Source organism: Camellia sinensis, chromosome 9, assembly GCF_055761805.1.
Source record: "Camellia sinensis isolate YWXY chromosome 9, ASM5576180v1, whole genome shotgun sequence".
Lineage (NCBI taxonomy): Eukaryota > Viridiplantae > Streptophyta > Magnoliopsida > Ericales > Theaceae > Camellia > Camellia sinensis.
Window position 1 is genome coordinate 10,587,810 of NC_138969.1, and position 19,254 is coordinate 10,607,063.

Consider the following 19,254-nt stretch of genomic DNA (forward strand, 5'->3'; position numbering starts at 1 on the left):
TACTGTAAACATAATTTTTATAAATCCCATTTTACTGCTAATCCATTCACCCTCCAACTCTGAAAACAAACAGGGCATAAGCTTTTGCATTCTCTTTTTTGGAAACTGCCATGCAGAGTCATCCACCACGTAGGCTCTACCAATGAAGGAACCCTTTTATGACCTTTGTAAGCTAAAGGCATTGTAATGCTCCAACTTTGATTTCAAATTGCTCTCACATATAAAACTGTATAATAATAAATATGAATTAAAAAGCAAAATTAATAAAAGAAAGAAAGAAAGAAAGAAAAAAAAAAAAAAAAAAGAGGCAAAAGCAAAAGCAAAAGCAATACAAAACAAAACATAGTGGTGAGAGCACTTGAGGATGATCAACGAGTTAACTACTGTTTAAGTTTGGTTTAAATTTTTTTAATTAGTTTTAAAATTTGTTTAAGTTTGATTGTTAAATTTTTGAGTCAATATCAAATGAGTTTTTATCAAATCATATTTGAATAGTTTGATGTTTTTATATAAGTTAAGGCTTATTATTGAATTAAGCTGAACGAGCAATTGATTGTTTTAGTTTAATTTTAAAATTTTAATGAATTTTAAAATGAGTTCAACATTGGTTTGTTTACTTAACGAACCATACTCAAACAAGCCGGATATGAGTCAAACTCGAGCTAATTGGTTCATTTATCACTCCTATATTAATGTTCATTTTATTTTTTTAAAAATATAATTTCAAAGGTCCTTGAGACGGATCATTAGGAAATAAAAGGGAAAACCGAAGCAAAAAAGGCATCAATCTTTTGCATAGAATTTATTTCTTTATTATTTTTAATGACCAGTTTTTAAGATTAGATCATGGAAAATGGCTCTCTAGTCTAAGTATTGAATGAGGGAACAATTCAAGATCTTAATTTGTGTCATCTCAACATTTTTTATAAATGAAAATTTTAAATTTATCTACCCAGTAACTCATTAAACATTAGGTCAAGTTTTTTTCACTCATATCTAATACAGTTTATAAGTATATGATTATAATTTGAACTATCAATTCATAAAAAATATTGATGTGACAAATATCAGATTTTCAAAGTGGACACAAACGATCGGCTCTAGATCATGGCTTTATTACTAAACATTTCACAATTGTGTACTGTCACAATGCACTAAATATGTTTTTATTGTATATGTTCCTTTCCACGAATTTTAAAATCCACCCCAACGTTATTATATATACCCAATATGTGTTCTAGTTAATGAATGTGAAACAAAAGAACATGATTGCCCAGGTACTATAAGAAAACTTGTAGTGTTTATTCAAAGGCCAGCTTGAAGATCATTTTGAGCTCGATCTTTGCCGTGGAAATCGTTTGAAAAGGTCAATTTTTACTCTTTCATGCTTTCCAATTAATTGTAAGCGAGCCAAATCGAGCCGAAAACTAGATTGTTTAAATTTGACTTGAAAACTAAATGATTTTTAAATGTGTTCAAGTTGGGTTTGTTTACATAGCGAACTGATTTGAATAAGTTTTTAATCAACCGAATATGAGTTAAGTTCGAGTCACTTGATTTTTTTATGATGTATATAAACTTATTAAGTCAAGTAGTAAATTGTTTAAACTTGACTTGAAAACTTAACGAATTTTAAAAAGTATTTAAATTTGATTTGTTTATATAACAAGCTGATCTTAAACAAAATTTAACTAGTCAAAACATGAGTCGAACTCAGGTAACTTAGTTTGTTTAACAAACCTCATTAATATTTGAAGGGTTAGTTACAGAGTTTACTCAAGAGGTGGGAAGCTTAAGGCTGAGTTTAGAACTAGATTTGAAGAGAAATTTGTGGAGAGAAAAAAAAAAAAAAATGAGAGAAACGGAGAAATTAAATGAATGAAAATATTCTAAAATTTTCTCATTTTTTTCCTTCTTTCCATCCAATCTGAATTCTAAATCTAAACACAACTTCTGTTCTTATATACATAAAAAAAAAAAAAATATATTAATCAAAATTGGGCTCTCATTAATTTTTTTTACCTTACGTCTCAAATAGGCTTTAGCTGCCTTTGGTTACTTGGATTAAAATGCAATTTGTTTATTTTAATTCTCAATCTTTTAATCTTTTCACTTTAGTCTTCAAACTACACGATCTATTACACTTTAGTCACTGACATGAGCGCCTTTCAAAATCAATAATTGGATAGGAAATATTTTTTAAATTTTCCACTGCCTCAACAAAATCAAAAAAATAGTTAAACCCTTACCTACTCCAGTGCCTCACAATATTTTTTCTCACACCCTTTACACCATCTCCCATGGTTCATCAAATCCATCATCAAATTTAAATTTGATGAAAAAAATTTACATTTAACTCCTCCAACAGTTCATCAAATCCAAGATTTCTCAAATCTTTCATTAAATCGAGGACTGATGTGTCTTTCATTAATTCACTGTTCATTTTCGTCAGATTTTCACCATCGGATATTCCTCAGATGACCACTTCAAGGCAAAAATTTGTGAAAATTATATTGATTGGTCAACCAGCCGGTCGTTTGCCCAGTCAATTGGTGATTTGATGAAGTTTCAAAACCCTCCGTTGGGACACTTGATATCAAAGGGAATTTTTATTCATATTTGGTGAAAAAAAAGGTTCACCGTTGGAGATATCCTTATATCTCTATTTTTTCTCATTTCAATCTCATCAAAACCTATAGCCCATGCAACTATTTATAATAGTCCACCCATAAAAACTATAGTTTCATACAATTAGATTATAAAAATTTACACATATATTAGGTGTTTGTTTGGTTTGATTAGTTTTAAATTATTTTTATATGAGGTTTCATTTATTTTTAATGATTTTTTTTTATATTTTAATCAATTATTTGAACTTTTTAAATGCATCTAAAATGTAAAATAAATTAGCTAAAATATTAAAAAATTACTAAAAATAGACGAAAATTCAAACAAAAGTTTGTGTGCATTTTTGTTTGGCTTTCATTTATTTTTATGTAATTTTTTTTTAATATTTTAATATATATATTTTTTATTTTTTGGTTATATCTAATTTTGATGGTTTCACAAAATAAAAAAATTTAATTAAAATATAAAAAATAGTTCAATAAAATCAAACAAAAATTCGTTTAAAAATAATTTATGAGTATTCGCTCTCTACTATCCTAACAAGTTACGGCGGTTTCATCATTTTGTGGATTGGTACTATAGTTTTGAAAATGTTAGCAACAAGGTGAAAAAGAATAAAATAAAAAAAAAAAATAAAGGTCAAAACACAAAAAAAATGATAGAAAACTTTAAAGGGGCAAAAGTGTAATTTAGTTTTTGAACAGAATGACAGATGGAAAGGCTGAAATTGCACTGACGGGAGAAGAAACCAATCCAACTGTGACTGAGGATGCAACACTTTCCTTATATTTAAGAAGCCGTAAGAACTTTCTCCCCTCTCATTTTTATATCATTTTTTTCATGGAATTTTGATGGATAGTTTGGAAAATAAAATGAATTTTCCTCTTTTAATGTTCATATGTTAGCTAGTTTATATAATTATTGATTCAGTAATATTATATGTATCAATTATTATACTTATAATATTACTATTTTAAAATTATAATCTCACTTAATATATAAATTATTAAGATTTAAAACTTATAAAATTGTGTCATATTATCCGTTAATACATTAATTAATATATCAATCAGTACATATAACATTATTCTTGTTGATTTGTACATATATTTGTATAATATTTGAATTAGGTGCAGTGTTCGAAATCTACTAGAATTTATTACATATAATTCTTTAATTACTGTATTGGTTAAGATTTGAATAAAGTTATACATATCAATTAGTACACAAATTAGTGTATTAACAGATGATATGACATAATTTTATTAGTTTTGAGTCTTTATGATTTTTATAATATGTGGTGTCCATAATTTTAAAGTTGTAATACTATAGTATGTGTTGATACATTAATTGATATATCAATTTGTGTGTGTAACACCATTGTTAAGATTTTTTGGGTTAATTCTAACTTTCATGCATGAATGAAGCTTATACAATCGAAGCAATAGAAAAGTACTATAATCAATGTCTGCCTATATACAACGCTGCACTGGAAGGAGACTGGGAAGCCGCCAATTCCATCATCAAACAACATCCGACAGTGGTCCGAGCTCGAATCACTGAGGGATGGGAAACAGTGCTCCACATTGCCACCACAGGAAAACACATCCGTTTTGTGAAGGAACTGGTTGCCAAGATGACTCGATCGGACTTAGAAATGACCAACAGAAGAGGAAACACTGCCCTCTGCTTTGCCGCTGTAGACGGCACGGTGGCGATTGCGAAGGTGATGGTCGACAAAAATGACAAGCTACCAGAGATATGCGGTGGCAATGGAGTGAAACCTCTCTATATGGCTGCTCTGTCGGGAAAAAGAGACATGGTTAAGTTTCTTTATGAGCGTACTAAAGTTGGAGATTGGAAGGAGTGTGAGAAGGTTAAGCTTCTCACTACTTGTGTCAGTACTTACTTGCTTGGTAAGTGTTTCAAAACTAAAGTATTTACCATAACCGCAGTATTTGGTTTCATAAATTTAAGAAGAAATTTGAAAAAGAAAAAGGGAAAGATAGATGGGGAAGTGTTTGTGTGTGCAATGCCTACTATATATACTCTTATAAATCTTAAATTGTTTTAAAAATAGTAAGTTTTCATAAATATATACAAATTTTTTCAAATATATGTAAATTATGATTTTTAAAATTTTTATGAGTTAATTTATATATTTTTGTAAAAACTTGTATGATTTTGTAAAGTACTTTTACGTATATTTGTAAGAATTTACGTAAGTACATATGATATATATTTACTTGCACATTTAAAAATTACCCAAATAAATAAATAAAATATAATTATATTTTACACAGACAGTTGTGTTAACAATATAAAAATAAAACACAAATGTCATGTTTAACAATGGGCTAAAACAATTAAAAAATCCAAAACTCTACGCGTTTTTTTTTTAAAGACCAGTCTCTTTTATGGATTGAAAGATGCTGCTTGGATTGTGAGGCACATTGTGGATTTCGTTTGGGTGATTCGAACGGATCGTTTTGTCTAACATTTTGGGTATAACTTCCACGCACAAAAAAAAATTAATTTGATGATTGTAATCTATTCAATTTATTGTGTTTGTTACCAAAACATGAACGGTCTATTTTAAAAAATACACCCGCATCTATTTGTTTTAGTGACAAATGAGATATATTGAATATGTTATGATTATCCGATCAATCTAATTTTTATTATTTTGGCAATTGGGTTAAAAGTTAATTTTTTAACTTTTTGATTTTTTTAAGTCACATCACATTTCTACTTTTTTACATATTTTTTTTTTCAAAAAAAGTCAAAAAGAATAAAAAAAATTAGCTTTTAATCTACATTCCAAAATAGGTGTACATACAGTACTCTACAAAATGAATATTTCAGATTATTGAAACAGGATTGGTAGGACCCTCCAATCAAAATTTTGAACTAGAGAGAACATGTCCATTTTCGTAAAAAATCAAAATATCACTATAAAAGGAAGATTCCATCCGCTCCAAAATCCGAATCGGAGGACACTCTGTGGGCCTATAGGGCTCACCACGGGCCTCGTTTTGATGATTCTAATCATTATTTTATCAGACATTCAGTGTATTTCATCTACACAAAAAATTAAGTCAATTCGACAACAGTGACTTGTTCAATTTATCGCATTTTTCATTAAAAATATGGAAAATAATTATGTTTTTAAAAAATAAATCATACATTTTTCTGATGATAAATGTAATAAATTGAACAAGTTACAGTTATCAAATCGATTTAATTTTTTTTTATGAAATATACAAAGTAATCAATAAAGCAAATAGTCTAAATTACCAAAACAGAACCGTAATAAATTTCCCGGGTTTAAACAAACCCCCAAATTTATATTTTAGACTAAAAGTTATTCTCCTCCAATGAATACCCAAATCAACCATATATACTGAGAAGAAAGATTCTATCTAATCTAAATCTACACTCCAAAAAAAAAAAGTGTTAAAATACAATCGGTTCATATTGCAGATACAGCGTTGACGTTGATAGAAGAATACCCAAGATTAACGGTGGCTAAAGATAATAACGAAGAGACCGCATTACACGTGCTAGCTCGTAAGGCTTCCATTTTTGCTGCCAGAAATCAACCAGGAATATGGAGCAGATTCATCAAATGTTAGTTTCTCTCAATCTCACTAAGTTTGACATATTTTAAAAAAGTCAAAAAAGTTACTTAAAAATTAAAAAATTAATACTATTCATCAAAAGTCAACAATTACGGCTGCACAACTCCCAAACTTAATTTTTTCCTACAAATTAATTTTTACAGTTTTTTATTACACATTTTTCTATAAAAAGTCAAAAAGTTAACCCAAACATCCATATTTTCTTCCTCAATTTTTTAGTCTAAAAAGATAAAAAGTGCACTTATTTAGGACATCCCAAACAACCCTCACTATCCTTCATACTTCACCGTAATTTATTTTATAGGTTTCATTTCGAATTCACAATGATAATTCAAATTATTTATCTTATAAATTTATAAAAATTATTTGTAAAAAATCAATTTTATCAAATATCATTAAAAATATAAACAAAATATATTTTATTGTTGTGAGTCCAAAATGAGACCAATAAAATATAGTGAAATATATGGAAGAGAATAATCCTGCTCATATTTATAATCTTACTAACAATACAATTGATTAAATATAATTAATTATCAATAAAATAATAGTATTTAAACTTTCAATAATATTAATACTTTTAGTAGAATTATTAAAAAGATCTTAAGTAAATTCAATATTGATCTATGAAGGATAGTAATATCGAGTGAAGCCATCCCCTTACTCATAAGATTAGTGGTCCCACATAACATGAGAGAGAATTTTCAACCGTCTTAACTTCATATTGTATTTTAAATGCTAAAATACACTTATTAGTCTTTGTGATTTTTTCACAATTGCATTTGAGTTCTCCTATTTCTAATTTCATCAATTTAAATTTTATATTTTTAATTACATTTTAATATAATTTATTCATCAATTGTCATTAGCATTTTGAATAGAGAAAATAGCATGTACGAAATTAGAGGATAAAAGTGAAATTTAAATATATATATATATATATATATATATATATAAAGATTACTGATATAATTTTTTTTTCCCCTTAGATAAGAATTATTAAAATGTCCATATGAATTGCATGTTGTTGTTATTTATTTATTTATTTTTTTCTATCTAAAATATTAACTTGATGGAGGAACTACATTGAAAGAGAAATAAAAATGTGGAGTTTCAATTAGGGGGATTTGGTGATAGCCCCCTCACTATCTAATTTGTCTTTCAAAAGGATAAGAATTATATAAGTACTTTCAAAACCTCCTAATATTTTAAAACTCGTTTCTTTTACTATATTTATCAGCTCTCCTATTAAGCCATCTTCATTGTGTATTTCAGAGTAAAATTTTACCTATATGAAAGTAAAATTTTACTCTGAAAAACTAGTAAAATGTTAGACTCTACACAAAAGTAAAATTTTACTCTGTATAAAAGTAAAATTTTACTCTGAAAAACGAGCAAACTGTGAGACTCTGCAGCTAAAAATAAAATTTTACTTTGTATAAAAGTAAAATTTTACTCTGAAAAACTAGTAAAATATTAGACTCTACACAAAAGTAAAATTTTACTCTGTATAAAAGTAAAATTTTATTCTGAAAAACGAGTGTACTGTGAGACTTTGAAGCTAAAAGTAAAATGTTACTCTGCACAAAAGTAAAAAAGCGAATGCAGTGTTTGTGGCAGCTGAAGTGTTTGGCAATGACCACCTCTTGACAGTAAAATTTTACTGTCATTCTAACACCAGAGTAAAATTTTACTCTAATTCTCTCAAACAAAAAACAGAGCAATAGAACAAGAGTAAAATTTTACTCTCATTATTTGAAACAAAAAACAGAGCAATAGAACCAGAGTAAAATTTTACTCTCATTATCTGAAACAAAAAACAGAACAATAGAACCAAAGTAAAATTTTACTCTAGTTCTATCAAATGAAATTAGATAAAAAAACAACAAAAATAAATAAAAAAAAACAAACAAACAAACAAAAAAACAAAAACAAAACAAATTAATCAACAAATCAACATAACTAATTGAGAAGAAAAACTTCTAAAACTCGATCAACAATCACAAATCTCAATGAAAAGAATACATGTGTTCAACAACACTCATACACACAAATATATATATATATATATATATATTCAAAACTCAAATCTATGTTTAAAAAAAATATGTATAACCAAACAACTCCACCAAACATGCCTCAATTTAGAGACGATCTGTTTCTCCTCGTAGACGATCTCCTTCGATTCCGGCACCGGAGGACAATTTTCCGGCCCATAGTTGATTTCGCTCCCGATGTTCTTGACGAGTTCATCGTAGAGATCGGTTTCGGCATTGTTGATCACCGGAGTTTCGCCTGATAACTGACCGGACTCGAATAGGAGAGTGATGACGATGACGTTGCTATCATTGCCGGAGAAGAAGAAGTTACCAAAATTGTCGAGAAACAGAGCTTCAGATATGGAAGGAGGAGCACGTCGGCGGAGAACAAAGTTAGAAGGGAAAGAGAGAGGAGAGAGACAGAGAAGGTGGGGAGAGAGTGGGTGGAAAAGGTGGAAAAATTTAGTTGAGGATATAACAGTCTAATAAAATATTTAAATAATAAATTTTGTCCTTTATGCAAGACTTTATAATTATGAGGGGGTTTAGAAAGTATAATTTTTTTCTTAGTCCTTTTAACAATGAAAGGAAGGTAAAGGGGGTTTATAGCCAAATTTTCCTTTAAATTAATAAAATTAAAATTATAAATCCAAAATAGAACCTCACTCAAGCCAAAAGGACCAATTCTATAATGTATCTATCCTTTTTATTTAGTAAATCCAACATTAATTTGTGAGTAAATCCTGTCATCTTTGTTCCTTGAATATCTTCTCATTCAACGACAGCCACTTTTTTAATGTGTGAATATGTAGATCTTATATTTAAGAAGTGTAATGACTCGACTTAAAAGCGTTAGTTATACTATTTTCAACCAATCAAAATGTGTGTTTACAAAATTGGACTCCTAATTTATCATTTAACTTGACTTTGATACCAAATTGTTTGATTTTTGAATAAAAGTTTTACTAATGATTATTCTAAGGGTTGTTCATAAATACCATAAAAGATTAAATCATTTGAAAAGTGAGAGCTTTACTTCTCACTTATGTTCCGTTTGTTTGGGAGGAAAACATTTTCAAATGAAAAATATTTTATGAAAAAAATATTTTTCTATATTTGGTCGTGGTGGTGGTGGTGGTGATAGCATGGTAGTGGGGCGGCAGTAGTGGTGATAGCAATGATGATGGTCAGGGCTAGTCCTGGGGCATAGGCCACAAGGCCATGGCTTAGGGCCCCTTAAAATAGACTAAAAAAAGGGACTCCCTCATATTATAATTTAGTATAATATATTAGGTATGTTTTAAGTCTAAAAAAAATTAAAAAAGGTCCAAACTAACTTAAAATAAATTGATCCATTAAAAAATTGAAAGGTCATTCAAAAAAATTAACATTGTTATCCATTGAAAATAGACCCAAAGAAGGGATCTCTCTTATTATAGTTTAGTCTAATATGTTAAGTATATTTTAAGTCCAAAAAAAATTAAGGAAGGCCCAAATTAACTTAAATAAATTAATCCATTAAAAAATTAAAAGGCCCATTTAAAAATAATTACCATTGTTACTCATTGAAAATGATTTTGCAAAAAAAAAAAAAAAAAAAAATTAGATTATGCAAGTATGATTGATTTATTTGCCTCTAAAAATACAAGAAGAGTGAGAATCAAGCGATACTTATTAGTTATTGTAATGTAATGCTAAGTATTTTTTATGATTTTGATACAAATCTTTTGTCTTTTATTTTCAATTTTTTTTTTCATTCAATGAAAAAAAAATAAAATGTGAAGGGCTCCAGAAATTTATTAGTTAATTATCGACTTTGGGCCTTGAAAATCTCAAGGTTGGGCCTGATGATGGTGGTTGTGGTCGTAGTGATGGTGGCGCAGTGGTGGAGACGAGAGTAACGGTGGTTGTAACACCCCAATTTTTATAACATCATAAAGGTACATCAACCAACATTCATTATAAGAAAAGAAACAATTCTTCAACTTTTACCATTGTTACTCATTGAAAATGATCATACAAAAAATTCCACATGCGAATATATATTCAATGATTCTTAATACATGAATTTATAGCATGTAGAACCCTCAAATCCAAAAAATAAATAAATACCCTCATGGGCTCACAAATTCCGAAGCTTAAGCCCGGTTACACAAAAATGGTCTCTCGGACCCATACATTTTTAGCCCTTGGCTAGCAAAATATACCACAACAAAATGAGAGCCTTGTGCTCTTAACAGATACATCCACACCCTAACTTGGCGGGATTGCCACGTCTTTTCCTGCACCAAGATCCCATAGGGTGAGTATAAAGACCAGTAGAAAATTCTTAACAAAGCATATACATTTTATACAATTCTCATGAAATGAAATGGATATGTCATGCTATACCTTTAAAAGAAAATTTCATCTTTATTCTTTCAAAATCCACATGCACAATATAACATTAAAATTTTAACAATTTCATAGTTTTACATCAATTTCACGGGGTGGTAAATACGACTCAGGTAATCCCTAGGTTGGTGTCTGCAAGTAGGCATAGCTAGCACTACCAAATCCCCACTTTACCGGTAGCTAACCGGAAGGCACGTGGCACCTACTCTGCACGTGCTTTCGGTCTTTCACCCTGAACACTTAGACCAACTTAATCAATTCCATCTACACCCCCTATCTGGACTTACCAACATATTTACCCCAAAATATTTCAATAATATCTTATTTTACAACATTCTTTTCTCAATGCAAATGTTTTCAAATTTTAAACTCAAAATACTTTTAACAATCAAATCAATTAAAATATCAATGCAATATATATTAAAGGAATTATAATGGTCTTTCACTTGTGAAACTTCCACACATTTCTTCCATTTCAATTCATAATTTCCTTTCCCTTTTTAATGCAATTTCGCAATATAACCATATAATAATTTACATCATTCCAAGAGTGGCAACACTTTCACCTTTCATATATTCTCAACAAACTAGTCATTTCATGACTATAATCACATTTTGAACAACAACTTAAAAAAAGCCCACAATTTCTTATCTTTCATGAGATTCCTTTCATTCAACAAAATCATAATATCAATCAAAAATCAATTTCATAACCTCACCTCATTTCAAAGACTCCCAAATTTCTAGGGTTCTCTTACACTAGATTTGTCTCCTCATTTTGAAAGAATTTAACTTAAACTAACATTTCTCTATAATAATATAACTCACAATTTCAAGAAATTTGTAAAATAAAAGAGACATTATGAAAACCCACATTTAAAAATCATCTTTAACTCATGAGTCAAAAAACAAAGTTCAAACCAATAAAAAAGAGTTCCAATCGACAAAACAATTTGCAAAAATGTATATATGACTCAAAGAAATTCCTTACCTCAAGTTTTGAAGAAGAAAAGAGATGAAAGCATCAAATCCAACGGTGCCAAAACCCAATCTTCACCGCACATAATGTAGCCCTTGCTTAGCTTTTCAATATTTGCGAAGGATGTTGGGTCAAAACCCCAATGGATTGCAAGAGATCAAGAGTTTTAAGAGATTTGGTGTAGGAAATGTAGAGAGAAGGGGGAGGATATGGTTTTTAGAGAGAGAGAGAGAGATATGTAAAAAGAGATACACACATAGCCCAAAAAGGAAAGAAAAAACAAATTTTCAGAGTCTACAGATTCCCACACGTGCGGCTCTCACCCTCGCACGTGCGGTCCATGTCCCGCATCTCCAACCGCAGGTGCATATAATGCAGTGTGCACCCTGGCAAGTCCCTAGTTTTCCCGCATGTACGGCCTCACTTCCCGCATGTGCGGCCCTTCTTTCACACGTGCGGCTTTGCCCTCAGCCTAGAAAATTTTCAGCTCAAATGAAAAACCTTCGGATTTAACTTCAAGCCTTCCAAAACAAGCGAAATTCGGAATTGAAATAAATAGGGACGAAAATTTTTAAAAAGAGATTTCAAGAGTGATGAACCCAATAGTTGACAAGACCTCAAGTTAGACCCTGACACTCTAATACGATGAACCCCAACATGCACAAAAGAAAAGCAGGACGGGTTACGTACTCAGTCATCATAGTGGTAGTATGGTGATATTAATAAGATTTTAGTTCGGAAAACATTTTTCACATTTAAAAAGTGGAAAATATTTTCTATTCATGTAAGCTTATTTTCTGTTAATCATGAAAATATTTTCCGTTGACTTTTGTTTTCCATTATACCAAATACCAGAAAATACAGCCTAAACAAACGGAGTGTAAATATTTCCTATTATCAAGCTTTATTGTGTTATTTAGGTTGATTATTGGACTAATGGATTGATAGTTTCTTTTTCATTATGAGACTCATACTTTTAGACTCACATTTTCACTTACAATGATGTAGTAAGGAAATTGAGCCTCATGTCATTAAGTATATAACAAATTAATAATCGATACATATCATATCACATTATTGTAAATACAATTTTTTTTTTGATCTCAAACATTTTAGAGGGGTGTTGGACATGGCGTTGAGGTTATGTATTTATTGTATTATAATTATCTGGTTATAATACTTTATATTATACATACTTCAATTGATTGAAAAACAAAAAATAAACAAACAAAAAATGATAGTATTACACGTACCAATTGATATACTAATTAGTGTACCAATATATATTATGACATTATCATTTTAAAATTATGACCTCACCCATTATACAAATTATAAATATTCAAAATCTTTAAAATTATATCACATCATCTATTAATATAGTAATTAATATACTAATTAGCGCATATACCATTATTCAACAAAAAAAAAAAAAAAAAATACGGCTTGCTCACAAAGTTAGTGGACCTCAGGCCAATGTTTTAAAAATCGGACCGGTGAACGAACCGGAAAAGGCATCGGGTGGACGGGTCACCAGTTCAACCGTCGGGTTGAATCGGAATCGAACCGTGACATAATAAATATATTAAAATTATATTTAAATAAAAATATAAGTAATAAAATTAAAAATTAAAAATATTAAATTATCTTAAATATTTGTCCTAATATATTTTTTACTGAAAAATATAATAGTATATTTTAAAATATTATTAATTTCAATTTTGGAAGATGAAATCAAATATTTAATATTCCCTCCATATGATTTTAATTCAAATAATTTGATTGAAAGGAAAGCAAAAATTTTGGAGGGATATCAAAATTTCAATATTTCCTCCAATACATTTGATTGAATCCCACATGGATTTCTTGAGTTTTTTTGAAAGAGTTTTTTTCTTATAAATAGGTGAAGACTTTCACAATAATTTCATCAAACTCTTAATGGGATTCCTCACAAGAGGAGACCCTTGAAAAAGAGTTTCAAATTAAAATTTTCTTCTATTCTTATATTATATATATATATATAAAATAAGAAAGAAAAGAAAGAAAATAAAAAAAAAACGAAGAAAAAATTTTAAAAAAAAATTGAAACCGGTCCGGTTCGATCAACCTGTGACCGGGTCGACCGGTTCACCGGTTTAACCGGTGGGTTCACCGGTTTTCAATAAATAGGCCGGTTTTTACAGTTGGCCGGTTTAAGGGGGCTGACCGGACCAGAACCTCATCCGGTCACCGGTTCAACCGGCCGGTCCGGTCCGGTTTTTAAAACCATGCCTCAGGCTTACCAAACATACTGTGGTTTATTTGGTATTACTTAGAATTATTCATTTTTCACACCATCTTTGATTTTTTACCATAAATAATTGTCACATGATTTTCTGTAGAATTTTATAATCTATTTGTTAATGTATATATAGTATATATTCCTACATATATTAAGTATTGATTTCCTAAATATATTAGGTATTACCATAGTTAGGTCTCTTATAGGATACTCTTTCTCAACCTATATATACAGGCCTTTGATTGTATAGGACATTTATTCAATACAATTCATTAATACATTCAATACAATAATAATAAAAAAAATATATTTGGGGTAGGAATAAACCAGTGGATAGAGGAAGAAATCATACTGAAAGGAAAACAAAACAACGGAATAAGTTAAGGTCCGGCGGGCAGCCTAGATAAGGCTACCGCCCGCCGATAAGGCGAAGAATATCAAGAGCTTAACCTATAGCTCTGATACCATGTTATAATAGTAGAGTGAGAGAGAGAAAATAATATATATTGTATTGAATAAATTGTATTGAATGAATCCTATACAACACATACTATTTTATCTCTCTCTCTCTCTACTATTCTAACATGGTATCAGAGCTATAGGTTAACCTTTTGATGTTCTTCGCCTTATCGGCGGGCGGTGGCCTTGTCTTGGCCGCCTATTGGACCTTAACCTATTCCGCTGTCATGTTTTCCTTTTAGTATGATTTCTTCCTCTATCTGCTGGTTTATTCCTACCCCAAATATTTCTATCATATTTTTTTTTTGTTTTTCTGTTTCTTACTCATAATACATTTTTTTCCCCTTACTCTATCTTTCCTTCTACTTCAACCTCAAATTGATTTCTATCTTTAAACCCATTTGAGTTTGAGGGGGGCTATTATACCTATATCATGGTGAATATGGTTCTATACCATGCAAACCATCTAGCTACCTCCTTTGGTGCACAATCCAAACCGTACTCTTTAGCGCACAACCCAAGCTGTTCCTCTCTGGCGCACAATCTAAGCCGCTTCCTCTAGCGCACCACCAAACTCGCCTCCTGGCGCACCATCCAAGCCACCTCCTGACACACTTAGTTATTTGTTGCCATCATCGTTCAGCACCACGTCATAAGTTATGTGTGTGCTACGCTTGCTGGTTCAACATCCAATCTCTACAACGGTTCGGCATGACCCCGTAAACTGTCCTGACAATGATTTCGATTAGCTCCTACAACAGTCCGGCATGACCTCTTTAAATAGTCCTGGTATTAGTTCCAGCCAGTTTCTACAATGGCCCGACACAACCATAAACTGTCTCTTGGCATTAGTTCCAGCCAGTTTCGATATAGATTCGGCATGACCTTAAATTGTCCTGGCATTAGTTTCAGCCAGTTTTTACAATGGTCTGACATGACCATAAACTGTCTCCCGGTATTAGTTTCGGCCTCTAATTTATCTCAAGTGTCCTTGCGCTCCTGTTCGGATTTTGCAATCTATTTGTCTTTTATTTTATTTAGTTTTATTTCATGTTTTAATTTCTCTCTCCAAACTCAAGATGCTTATTCTCTTTGAGTTTAGGGGGATGTTAATGTATATATAGTATATAATCCTACATATATTAGGTATTGATTTTCTAAATATATTAGGTATTGCCATAGTTAGGTGGATACTCTTTCTCATAATTAGATTGCTAATAAGATATTTTTTCTCAACCTATATATACAGGCCTTCGATTCTATAAGACATTTATTTAATACAATTCGTTAATACATTCAATACAATACATATTATTTTCTCTCTTTCTACTATTCTAACACTATTAACCAAATTAACTGATCATTTTTCAAGGTGAAAATTCAATGCAAACTCTTGCACTTAAGCTTACAAACAGCCTCATAAAAAACATTTTCGATCTTCATGACTTGGACATCACAAACATAATCAAAGAGGCACCAAAACTACTGTTTGCGGCCGCATATTCGGGAAATACAGAGTTCTTGATTAGGCTTCTCCGAGGTTTTCCGGACCTCATATGGCAATCCGATCAAAAAAACCAAACCATATTCCATGTCGCGGTTCTAAACCGGGATGAGAGAATCTTCAATCTGCTACACGAGATTGGCTCCGCTGGAAAAGTGATAGCTACCCAAAGGGATAGGAATGGCAATAACATGTTGCACTTAGCAGCTAACTTTGCACCTCCATGTAACATTTCAGGAGCTGCCCTTCAGATGCAGCATGAGATATTATGGTTCAAGGTATGTAACCCCAACACACCCCCCCCGCGTACACACTAACGGCGAATGCATGTACCATTCAAATATAAAGAAAATAAATAAAATAAAAGTTCATTATATATTGTGCTCCACTCAAGTATAAGAGTCTTCTTTACCAAATTTAGAAATTTGAAGAAAAAGAAATTAAATTCATAAGTGAACAAAAAATAAAAACTAAAAATTGAATGTAACTAGGCTATACTCAAGGTTTCTCTTTATAAAAGTATAGAAGATACAAAAATTAATTGTTAAGATAATTATATAAAGAGAGAAAAGAGAGAATCAATGTATATTGAATAATATTATATATTATTGTTGTATTATGTATTGAACTATTATATATAGGCAAAGTAAGAATGGGTAACAAGAAACCTATGAGAATAAGAAAACTTGAAATATGAAAACAAAACAAATATGGAAAATAATATATTGTAAATATTCTTTCACATCCCGTTGGTAAACCAGGAAGACATGTCAGATCTTATAGCTCCGTGAAGATAATTGTATGGAGAGAGAAGAGAAAAGAGAGAGAAAAAAGAATCTCTGTATATTGAATAATGTTATATATTATTGTAGAGGTGTTCGCGGTTCGGTTGCGGCCGGAAAAATTTCAATCCGCTATCTATCTGCTGGATTAGCAGACTGAAAAAAATCAATCCACATCCGTCTGCCGGATTGACAGATACGGATTGAGCGGATTGACGAATGGATGTAAATCGGTTTGGCCGTTTAAACTTTTACAAATTTTAAACTTTTATAAATTAAATTAAAAACTATTTAATTTGACTTTTAAAAAAATGAAAAAATTAAGTCTTATATTTTTCATACAAAAAATACCAAATATCAACACTTGCCATTTGATAAAAGGATTTCCAAATTGAAAACAAATTAAAAACACAACAGAATATCAAACTATTTTTAATTGAAAATACAAATAGAATATCTAAACAAATTGAAAATACAAATAGAATATCTAAACAAATTGAAAATACAAAGTCTTACAAATTACTAGAGGTGTTCATGGTTTGACAGTTCGGTTGCGACCAAGGGAACCTCAAATCCGTCATCCGTCATCCGTCCAAAACTAGGCGGATTAGAAAAAATTAATCTGCAACTATCTGTCGTCATCACGCATCTGTCAAAAATGCGACGAATCGGTTTGGTTCAATTGGTTTGGGTGGATTGGAATATCCGTTATTCACCCCTATATTATTGTTATATTGTGTACTAAATTATTACAAGAGATGACTTTTACGTAGGCAAAGTAAGAGTCAGCAATAAGAAACCTATGAAAATAAGGAAATCTATAGAAATATGAAAACCTAACAGTTATGAAAAATAATATATTTTAGATATTCTTTAACAATAATACTAAATAATGGCAAAACTGCTGTTATAAGGGCTTTTACGGGTATTTTGGGGAAAAAAATTATTCTATGACATAAACACCAACTCATGAGATTGTGAAATGTAAAAGATTTAAAAAAAAATAAAAAAATTCTTAAGATTGTGAATGTATGCTTAGATTTAGAATTAGAAAAAAAAAAAAAAAAAAGAACTGAATTTGAAACATAGTTGAATAATGGTAAAACTGCCCTTATAAGGGCTCTTGTGAGTATTTTCGAAAAAAAAAAAAAAATTTACACAAACTCTGATATGACAGTTATTTTAATGTTTTGAAATAATTAGATTTAAGAAAATTGTGCCGGTTTAAAATAGTTACTTTTCAATCCTATCTAATCTAGTAGATCTTAACAATAAAATATTTTTAGATTTTTTTTTTCAAAAATTAACAAAAAAATTACTGAAAAAGCAATTGCTAACTTGTTTAATTTGTGATTTTTTTCTTCTTCTATCTTCTTTTATTTATTAAAATTTTTCAGAGAGAGCATATTCAATTAAAGACTTTTTCTATTTGGCATTTCATATCATGATTCATGACTACATGCTTAGGAGGTGGAGAAGAATGTGCAACCTTTATATAGAGAAATGAAAAATTCAGATGGCAAAACTCCACAAGATTTATTCACTGAAAACCACAAAGAGTTGATGAAGGAAGCAAAAAAATGGGTGAAAGACATAGCCAATTCATCAATCATTTTCGCAACACTAATTGCCACGGTAATTTTCACAGCAGCCTTCACTGTACCGGGTGGTACCAACGATAAATCTGATACCCCAATTTTCCTCAATAAAAGGCTCTTTGGGGTGCTTTCAATCTCAGGAGTAGCACTATCTTTCTCAACAATCTCAACCCTGATGTTCTCGTCCATCCTCTCATCGCGCTACACGGAAAGGGACTTTTTGAGGTCGCTTCCGCTCAAGCTGGTGCTGGGAATGATGACTCTGTTCATCTCGATGGCCACGATGATGGTAGCCTTTTGCACGACATTCTTTTCATCTGATCAGCATGGTTTAGTATGGATCAATGTTGTTTTCACCTTAATTGTTCCTGTGCTTGTTGTGTATGTGTTGCTGAAATGTCCCCTTTTGTTGGACATTATTCGGTCAACTCACCGCACTCGCACTTTGTTTTGGCCTTGTAAACGTCTGTTTGATTCCCACGCTACATGCCATGTCTGATTCCCATGCTACATGCCACTTGCACTTCTGTTATCTCATTGCTTTAATGAATAAAAAATGCCTATCTATTTATTTCAAACTTTACTTTAAAAGTGAGTGTGTATATATTAGGTCTTATATTTAAATTAGATCTCAATCGGATGTTAAGATTTTTGAGTAAAATTCTGAATAAATTTTTTAAGTTTATAAAGGAGTGACCATGGACAAGGTTAGGGAGTGACCGGGGTGGCCATGCCATGACCCCTAAACTTTTTGAAACTATATATAGAATAACTTTTAATATTAATCTCTTTTATCAATGTTATTAATCCCGCGCTGGTACGTATGGTTCAGGATAGATCGTTTTGATCAAAAATAGAAATACAAATGCATTTGGTTCCAATTTTTTTAACTTAATTTTTAGAAAAATTTAGAGTTTTTCTTGGTTAAGTTCAAAAATCCAGAAACAAT

The 19,254-nt window shown here is 30.6% G+C and overlaps 1 protein-coding gene across 1 annotated transcript; it reads left to right on the plus strand.

Annotated features, from left to right (window-relative positions):
* Positions 1–1,246: 1,246 nt before the first annotated feature.
* On the plus strand, positions 1,247–18,883 carry LOC114284960 (uncharacterized). Its single transcript, XM_028227919.2, has 6 exons — positions 1,247–1,366; positions 3,333–3,427; positions 4,056–4,544; positions 6,112–6,258; positions 15,794–16,203; positions 18,175–18,883. The coding sequence occupies exons 2-6, from the start codon at positions 3,334–3,336 to the stop codon at positions 18,802–18,804; spliced, it is 1,770 nt and encodes a 589-aa protein (XP_028083720.2). The 5' UTR covers positions 1,247–1,366; position 3,333; the 3' UTR covers positions 18,805–18,883.
* Positions 18,884–19,254: the final 371 nt, after the last annotated feature.